The sequence below is a fragment of the Heterocephalus glaber genome, unplaced genomic scaffold, assembly GCF_053883595.1.
Source record: "Heterocephalus glaber isolate CG9 unplaced genomic scaffold, H.glaber_assembly_v1.0 deba00001465, whole genome shotgun sequence".
Classification (NCBI taxonomy): domain Eukaryota; kingdom Metazoa; phylum Chordata; class Mammalia; order Rodentia; family Bathyergidae; genus Heterocephalus; species Heterocephalus glaber.
Window position 1 is genome coordinate 17369253 of NW_028258312.1, and position 10007 is coordinate 17379259.

Genomic DNA, 10007 nt, shown 5'->3' on the forward strand with positions numbered 1-10007 from the left:
AGACCTGGAAGAGCTTCCAGAATCAGAGTCACCATGAGACACAGGATACTCGGCATGCTGCCCAGGCCTCCTTTCAGGAGCACGGGGTGGGGAAGAGGAGAGAGCTTGATGTGGGTTTGAGGGGCGAAGGTTTATTCAAAGCTCGTGGGAAGAGATGAGGATCCAGTTGGGAAACAGTTACCACTTTACTTGTTTGTTTTTGTTTTTTTGGGTACTGGGGATCGAACTCAGGTCCTTGCACTTGCGAGGCAGGTGGTGGAACCACTGAGCTAAATCCTTGGCTCTATATTTTCAATGCTTTTCCTGAAACTGTAGAACAATAGGGAGTGGGGTATTTCTCTGAGGACTAACTACTTTGGAAGGAAAAAAATCAAGCATTCTGCAGTATGAATTTTTACATACAGTAACTAAATATTTTAGCTGTAAGTATAAAGCCTTAATTCCCTAAAATAATCCCTGAAAGAGAAGCAACTGGAAAATTTATATATGTAAGTATTCTAGTTTCAAAAACTAATGGTGAATACTATGGAATAATCTAGAAGCAGCACGTATCCCTTACAGGGGCCACTATCATTGTCAACAAACAAACACCCTCCACACTCTGCAAGGAAATATTTTGACCTGATCTGCTGTGGGCTTTTTTAGATTTACTACAGCCGTAATAACCCTGAAAGACTGGGGTGTGACATGCTTGGTCACTGATCTCCACAGTAATTTTAAGAAGCAAGCCTATGGCTCTGCACTTCCAAAATGCTCAGGCTGAAGGAGCTGACTTCCTGGTCTTCTGACCCAGATGGTTCTGATTTTTATTTTAATTAATTTAATTTAATTTATTTATTTATTTTGGTACCAGAGATCAAACTTGGGACCCTGCACTTGTGAGGCAGACACAGGAACCACTGAGCTAAGTCCTAGCCCAAGGTTCTGATTTTTAAAGCAAAACAAATTACATACAATTCCTAGAGCAAGTTTCAGTGTTATGAACAAGCATTCAAACAATTTTCTCCATCTACTTAAAGTCTTCCGAAATACACAAACATATACAAATAATGTGCCAAAATAATGAAACAGAAAATGGTTAAAAGATAAATTTTCTTGGGGCTGGGGATGTAGGCCATAGGTTCAATCCTCAGCAGCAAAAAAGAAAGATGAATTTCCTTTCCCTTCCTGGTCTCAGAATCTTATAAGTCACTGTCAGTCTCCCATCTCCAATTTTAATATCAGCTGTGTTCAAGTCTTTGCATGACTTAGAACAGGAAAAGGTCTTACAAAATACAGTACTAATTAAACAGAAAAGATAAAGACAACAAAATGTCATCTATCTCCATATGGCTCTTAAATTTTAACATCTTTACTGTGGTACAATATACACAAAAACTTAAAGTTAAGTCATCTTACCAGAATTTCATGTTGTGCTTGTAGAGTTTCGATAACACATTCAAGGATCTTTCTGAGATATTGCTTACATTTTGTCGCTATATCTACTATGACTTCATCAAACTGATCTTCAAGTACTTTGATGTCAGAATCTATTTCAAAAAAAAAGGTAAAACTCATTGTATTTGTATGGAAATAGGATATCCATAAACTAAATTTAGAAAACATGAAATAAAGAAAACAAATATGGCAAATTAATAGATGTCCTTACTTTGATGATTAATTCATTTACTCACTGAAAAATCAATTATTGAGCACCTATGGGAAGTCAAGTCTAAAACAGAGAAATACAAAGATGATCCCCAAAAACAGGTAATTGCAACTCAATAAATGCACTAGAGGTCAGAACAAAATGTTATCAGGAGACGAACAATGGGACTACATAATCCTAGGGAATTTAAGACTTTAAAAAAGAAGTAAAGTTTGAGCTTCAAACATAAATGTAAATCCACTGGGGGAAAACGGTCAGAAAAAAATTATAGGGAGAAGTCTTTTAGGCAGAGTAAATATTATTTGTACGATCACAGAATATTTAGGAAACAGGAAAGTTTTAAATGGCTGCAGGACAACCTAAAGGAAAAAGGGATAAAAATATGTACCTAAGAACTAGACCATAAAAGGCATTTTGTATCAGAGAGACTAACAAGTTTTAGTTTTATTATGTGCCAAATCAAAGCTAGAGCAGTAGCAGTGATTGAAGTGGCTAGATCTGAAACAGAACTCAACTGGATAGATGGTGGGAAAAGATGAAAGATGCGGTGACTTTAGAGTTTCTTTCATTTAGTTAAAATCAGATGTTTTGCTATGTTTTAACACAGTCATGATGGGGCCGTAATTCAGGTCTCGCTGCCAGGAGGCTTGAACCACTGGTGGTACATGCATGACTGTCTGCCAGGTGGCTATTAATTTTATTAGTAAAAAGACTGATAGAAGTGATTAGAGTCATTTGTATCATGAGTGATACAAGCCACCTGATTAAAATTATAATTCTCAAACTTTAGCAAACAAATAATCACCTAGGAAGTATGTGGAGTACATAAATTTGATTTAGCAGGTCTAGGGTGGGGCACAGAAATGAAATAGGCCAAATGAAATGAATGCAGTTGATTCACTCAATCTTATTTTAAAAATCTTTTTAAAGACAGGCCAGGTAGGGCTGGGGTAGCTCAGTGGTTCCGGTGCCTGCTTCGCAAGCACAAGGTCCCGAGTTCAATCCCCAGTACCAAAAAAAAAGGACAGGCTGGGGATTTAGCTCAGTAGCACCGCCTCTGCCTGCCTCACAAGCGCAAGGTCCCGAGTTCTATCCCTGGTACCAAAAAAAAAAAGAAGTCTGAAATCTGAAAATCTTTTTGAAATATTTTGAGAAACTGCTGATATGACCAGCATATATATATAGCAAGAAAGATTAATGAAGTACATCAGGTATAGTCTTTCAATCATATAACAAATATTCTTTGAATCCAATTAAATTACTTCTTTTGCAGGTATTATGAGACCATCATTTCTTACTTTTAATATGCATTTAAATAAGCAACTCTAAATTTTAACATATCCATTAAAAAATTAGATCACTAGCCTGAAAAGAATAATGTACTATTTTACAATGATTTTTAAGAATCTCCCTTCTGAATCTTCCATATAAGAAAATAGTTTCTTAGCAACACCTAAGGATAATTCTGCAAAACTAAAATGTATAAACAAACATTGAGCAAAAAATTATTCATTAATTTAGCGAATATTTAATGGGGGCTGGGCCAGGGATTTAGCTCAGTGGCACCACGCCTGCCTCACAAGTGCAAGGTCCTGCGTTCAATCCCTGGTACCAAAAAAAAAGGGTGCCTATTATATGCCAAGCTGAGCTGAGAACAGTGATGAGAAAAACAGATGTATTATTCCCTGCTTTCAAAGGACTCACATTTTAAATCTTAAATTTGCCTGACAAGCCTCCTATAATCAGATCATTTCAGGGTAGTTACAGGCCAAAGAAGAGGCTGGTTTCATTCATATATTAATTCATTTGTTCATTCTTGTCCGTTAATTCCTTCACTCATTTAGACAACGACTTCATGTCCCAGGGAATTCAGTAAACAGGACAGAAAACTTCTGCCTTGTGAAGTTTACTGCCTGTGTACTAAATCAGCAACAAATTCTATTTTCAAATATCTCTTGGATCTCCTTCTGTTCCACTGTCTCAGCGCAAGTCTTCACTGTATTTGCTGCAGTACTACAATAAACTCCCTAACGTCTGGCCGCCTTGAATTTCTCCCTTCTCCAGCCCATCCTTCGCACAGCCAGCAGTCAGCTTCTTCAAACATAAACCTTTTCATGTAATTCTGCTTCAAAACCCTCCCCAGATACCCAAGATGTCCTGTCTACAGGATGAAGTACAAATCCCTCAGCCACTTCACGATCTGGCCTCAATTTTTCTCTCTGGCCACACCTACCATTAGTTTTCCCAATTCACTTCTGACATTTTTGAAACTCATCACTTCTTTGTGTCTTTGCACTGCTGTTTTCCTCCTTTCAAACATCCTTCCTAAATCTTTTTTTTCTAGCAAACTTCCATTTATTAAATGCACTTAACCTATCTTTAGGTCTTTTCCCACTTTCCAAAGAGTAGAGAGATTCCTTGATCACTTCCTCCCATGAGTAAGTTCCTAAATAGGAAGGGCCACATGTTTTCACCTATTTCCCGGCATCTGGCATAGGACCTTTCATCTAACAGTAATCATGGAAAAAAGTAGAAGTACACTGCAGTATTCTCAATTATTTCTCTTCATTGTCATAGGGGAAAGGGAAAAAGTACAGCAACTAACCTATTAGTGTTTCTAATAAATCAGTAGCCTCTTTCTCTAGGCTATTAACCTATTGAAAAACTCATCTCTTAATCTATAAATCAATGAATTATGTTACTATAAAGTCTGGAACTCAGCAATAAGGCAATTTCAAAGCAAGTTCATAAAACAAGAGTCAGATAAAGACACAACGAAAAGTTGTGTAGCCTGAAAGTATTCCTAGCTAATTTTGTTATATTCTCCCTACTAATTAGAAATTATTCTGTTAATATTTGGCAAAACTAATTAGTTTTGATATGTAAACCATAGAGTGAATTTTAGTGACTTCAAAGGGACAGATATAACAATTCCAAAGACTGGACAGTAACATCTTCTGGGTCAAGTACTATGTTAATGTTGAGAAGAAAAATTATAACCACAGAGGGTTGCTCGGTGGTGTTGGAATCAGCTCAAGGGAATAACTGGTTAATCTGAACATAAAGCACTTATATCTGGCAATGCTGGTCAAATATGAGGAATATCACCATCCATGGCTTTCTTATCAAGGTAGCCCTTCTCTAGACATTGCTGCATGACCACTGGGGAATTCTGCCTCTTTCCACACCAATCCATCACTCTCTTTCTTCTAAATTTTTTCCTTTCTACACTGGTCATTCTCTTTTTACTAAAGCTTTGATTTCTTTAGCTATGTCAATGCCATTAGTTAGTGTACAATCAATCTTCTTTGGCCCAAGAAAATAGTCTGTCTTTTTAAGAAGACTGACATATTTCATCTGATCCTTTGGATGGTACTTGTATGCTTTAACTTTACACTTCTAAAAGTACCTCACTATTCACTCTAGGGATAACTTGCAAAACTATAACTTGCTTTAGAAAGAATGACTGGAATTTTCTGGAACTGTTTCTTCATCTAAAGATACACAGTTCTACAGTATTTCCTGCTGAATTACTGACAAAGGTAACTTTCAGAATTAAACAAATCTAAGTCCTGCTTAAAATGCGAGATTGCAGATATATCAAGGCACCTACTGTGTTTCTCTCAGGTTGTGACTTTAATAGTGCTCTGTATGTTAACTTTTTATTCCTCCAATAAAGAATTTTTTAAACAAGTGGTACTAAAAATGGGGATTAAAAGCAGCATTCAAAATAAAATTACCTACAAAAAGTAACTCAGAAATTGATGATGAAGGAAAAGGTTAAGTCACATACCTATAACATAGCTGTCTGAAGCTTCCTGCCAAGCTTGCCCATTAATGCTGACATTCTCCTGCACAGCTGATTCAAAAGTCTGCAATGAGTCACAGTAGTCAAGTCACTACAAACAATTTTAAATAGTGAATTCAAGTGTTTTGACAAGATAACAATTTCAAACTTGTGAGAGATATAAAGAAGCACAGCAGACTATCCTAGTAGTAAATTTATTCCTTTCAACGAAGATTTTATTTCATTTGTTTTTTTGTTTTGTTTCTTGGTACTAGGGATCGAACTTGGGACCTTCTGCTTGCAAGGCAGATGGTGAAACCACTGAGCTAAATCCCTGGCCCTAAAATTTCATTTCAGTCACTGATTCTAGCTACATTTTAGTTGATAGCCATTACACTTACCCATGAGGAAGTTTGATGTACAAATTTAAAATATTCTTGTAAAAAATGAATTTCATAAACGAAAGAAAAATAAAACCTAACAAATTTGGGTTCAGTTGAATCTCAGGAGCACAAATGGTTTATATACTACTGAAGGACTGTCAGCTTTAACAAGAGGAAAGATACATGCTTAAAATAAAGAAAAATTTATTTCTATTTTATAAAGGACCATTTTTTTTTTAGAGATGTACATTGAAATATGTACAGATGCAATGACCTGAAATGTGCTTTAAAATAGCAAGGGCAACAAATTTTGACAATCAGTGGATTTGGTTATGGACATATGGATATCCTCTGTACTAATCTATTTTTGCAAAATCAAAAATGTTCATAATATATTACAAAATAAAGAACTAAAGGAATTTGGTAATATCATGAAATTTTCAAATATGGATTCCCTACTATCCAACAATTTCAGTTGTAGGAATGTATCCTATTTTATTCTCATAAAAACATGCAGAGGATGGACTCTATGGAAGGAAGCACATTTAAGCAGTTTCAAATAATGAAAAATTGAGGAAAAAATAAAATCCAAACTAAAACAAATCCATACCATGTGGTATTTAAAATGAATGAATAACTATACAAAACACTGACAAGTCATAGTCAAAGACATTTATTTGGTTTTTAAAAAAATGCAAGTCGGGCTGGGGATTTAGCTCATTGGTTTTGCCGCCTGCTGCGCAAGCGCAAGGACCCGAGTTCGACCCCCAGTAGCAAAACATAAATAAATAAAAAATGCAAGTCATACCAATCAGCATGACACTATTAACGAAAATAAATAGGCAAAGATAGAGAGTCCTAAGAAGGAATAGAAAGTTTGCTTGGTGGGCAACAAGTCTCCAAACTAGTAACTTATCTTTAGGAAACTTGGAAGAAGGGTGAGGAAGGGAAATTCAAAGACAACTTCTGCTCTATACTATCATTTTTTTTCCCACATATAAAAATTAAACATTTAAACTTTTAAATCATTAATAATTTTAAACATAATACGTACAGACTTAAAAATTGTTTAGCATTAACCCAGGACCCCAACCCTAGCACAAAAATCAACCCTATATCCGTAAGTCACAGTTTTTTATTCCTAAAAATCCCACAGCATTGAACTTGATCTTCACATCAAGCTGACAGCCAATATAAGAGTCCCCTAACAGAAATCCCCAAGGGAGGAATGGAAGCGCGATTGATGCTGTGTCTCTTATCTACCTGGCCAGCACTGGTGCACCTCTGAGGTCAGGTCCGTGACAGTCACCCCCACACTAGGATCCTGGAAGGGTGGGCTGGCAGCTTCCCTCATCTTCCCCCTCGAAGTTTGTCCAATAAGCACCTGGGAATTGACTTTTCTTAGGAAAAGGGTGCTGGTAACAGCTGTCAGGGCCAAGGCAATAGTGAGAAGTTCAGTTCTCTGCTCTTTGGATGAACTGTGTAAAACATTTCTTTTAAAAGACACAATGTTAAAAATATTAAGAAAAATGTCTACAAAATCTGGAGGGCTGCCTTTTTCACAAAGGATAAAGCTTGTGGGGTGGTGGGAAAAGGATTGAGGGCCCAGAACCAGAACTGCAGCCAGAGAGAGATGCCCTTCAAAACTGGTCACATTCTTAAGATGTCTTGCTGAAGTAGCAAGAGCTGAGGGTGACGTATGAGGAGGAGCAGGAGGGGCACAAACTCCAGCAGGGGAGGTTCCTACTGCGCCCCACCCTGTGCGAGGATATCAAGCTTTAGGGCAGCTGCCACAGGCCCTGGGGACATCAGGATTCTGCCTCAGAACCAGAGCTGGTTTCCCGACTAACTTCAATCTGGAGAGATAGTAAGTTATCTAACCGGCTCTTCTTTTGGCAAGACTGTTCTTTCTCCTTAATCAGAGGACCCCCATGCCCTTTGCAGCTCAGAGTCATCTTCCTCCATGCCAGGTGCCCTGTGATCCACCTTCTTCATATTCTTTTCTTTGGTCTTGGGTGTAGATCCTAAATGAGTCCATAAGCTACCTGATTTCTTCTCCTGAGTATCAGAGTAGAGGCCCTTAACATCTTGCCTGGGAACACCTAGTCTACTATGTACATCTGAAGAGGGCTCTTTCCGAACCACTGGAATACTACTAAAAGCCTTCTCTGGAGAATACGGTCTTTTTCCTAACCGCTGGCGTATATCTGATTTATACTATCATTTAAATTTTTAAGATGAGTATGTATTTTGTTCCATTTTTTTTGTTTTGTTTTGTTTTTTTGGTACCGGGGATCGAACTCGGGTCCTTGCACTTGTGCAGCAGGTGGCAAAACCACTGAGCTAAATCCCTGGCCCTCCATTTGTATTATTAAAAATAAGCATAAATCAAATGAGTGAGATTATGACTTAAAGTACACTTATTCTTTATCCTATATATTCTATAAACGATTTAAAATATGTACTGTATGTATGCATGCACTTCCAAGGATTATCTTACAATACAAATTGGAAATATTCATTACACAGTCCTACCAGTACTCTTTCTTAAAATATATGCTGCAACATTATACAGTTTTTTTTTTGTTTTTTGTTTTTGGTACCAGGGATTGAACTCGGGTCCTTGTGCTTGCGCAGCAGGCAACAAAACCACTGAGCTAAATCCTTGGCCCTCATTATACAGTTTTTGATAAAGATACATCAACATAATTAAAGTCTAAAACAGAACACAAGTGAACTTCCTTGATATTTAGTCTAAGTCTTCAGATCTTTATCTTCTGATTCACTTAGGGTCTCATTAAATAGGATACAATGGTTGAGCCACATTCTTTTTCTGTAATTATATGTCTTAAGTACTTTAACAGTACCTAGAATCCAACAAACCCTAATATTGCAGCCTTCTCCCAAAAAAGCTACTAAAAATGTCCAGAGGCACATCTCTACTCTTGCTTTGCTTGCAAGGAGGGAACGATATAGGAGTCACTGTATTCAAAATTAGAGTACAGAATTACAACCCAAAGAGCGTTTTTTCATTCTTCTTCCACTTAGCCTCTATTTTTTAACTCTTTGCACTGATCATTCACATTCACAACCAGCTGCATTATAAGCTTTTAAACATTCCCCCCTACATATTGTGTGCTTCCTTATGAATTCCTCAGTTTCCTGTGTCTTTCCCCCCAAAACTATCACCTTCAAAACATTTGAGAAAAGAAGAGGAAATGTTTTTATAAAGGTCAACGTGTGATCTTAGGTAGTGAAGTTTATAACAAGACAGCTCTTTCACTTATTTTAGATTTGTAAGGAAAATACTTTCACTCTACTTATAAGATAGTCTAAAACAGACCAAGGGAAAGACCAAAAGCTGATGACTGACTTCCAGGATTTTACTTTTTCCACGAGAATTTGTCATAAAGTCTACATGCCCACACTGTCCAACACAGCAGCCACTAGCCACTCCCCAGGTAATGAAGGTTTAAACTATGGCCTCACCCGAAAGATGTGCCATAACTGTGACACCATGTTTGAAAACCTTAGTACAAAAAAGGAATGTAAAAATAGCTCATTCGTTTATGTATTATTCTACATGTTAAAATGATATATTGAATATACAGGGTTAAACGATTTTATTTCAAAAAATGCTAATTTCGCCTCTCTAGCTTTTAACATTACACGCGCAGCACTGGTCTAAGTCACTGGGGGCACACAGCGAGCGAGAACACCTGCTTCGTCCTCCCACTCGCGATTCTCAACTGCTTCTCCAACAGCCGGGAACACCGTTAACTCCGCCAAGGCCTGGCGTAGTCTAATTGAGCCCTGAGTCTCGGGCTGTGGGGTAAGGGAGGTGATAAATAAAGGTGCGGCTCGGTCCATACCCACTGCAAATCTCGCAGCGCGGCCTCCCGAATCTCCTCTGGCAACGCGTCTCCGAGGTTTGGCACGAAGCGGCCGCACAGTTCTAGAATTTCCGTCATGGCCCGCTTCGAGGTACAGCGCACTCGGAAGTCCTCTCGGGGAGTAGTGGGGACGGAGGCCTGGCTGGCTGTCGCTGTTGCTAACGCTTCGTCCAGCGGAGGGGCGATGACAGCTGGCTTAGAAGCCCCCGCCATTTTTCTCGTTTGAACTGGAGGCGGGGACTCTGGGAGCGGAAGGGCGTGTTCTCGCTGGTGCAACAGCACGCTTCCGGTCGGAA

At 38.2% G+C, this 10007-nt stretch overlaps 1 protein-coding gene across 8 annotated transcripts in view; it reads right to left on the reverse strand.

Annotated features, from left to right (window-relative positions):
• LOC110348512 (kinetochore-associated protein NSL1 homolog) overlaps positions 1–10003 on the reverse strand; it is a 93634-nt gene extending 83631 nt beyond the window's left edge. For 4 of the 8 annotated variants that reach the window (XM_087180909.1, XM_087180911.1, XM_087180912.1 and 1 more), the window contains exons 1-3: positions 9691–10003; positions 5442–5520; positions 1399–1529 (exon numbers count right to left, since the gene is read on the reverse strand). In XM_087180909.1, coding sequence (XP_087037035.1) covers positions 1399–1529; positions 5442–5520; positions 9691–9924 — 444 coding nt within the window. In that variant the 5' untranslated portion in view covers positions 9925–10003. The remainder of the gene's footprint in view (positions 1–1398; positions 1530–5441; positions 5521–9690) is intronic. The other 4 variants (XM_087180917.1, XM_087180913.1, XM_087180916.1 and 1 more) reach the window with 4 other exon arrangements.
• Between the last annotated feature and the right edge of the window lie 4 nt (positions 10004–10007).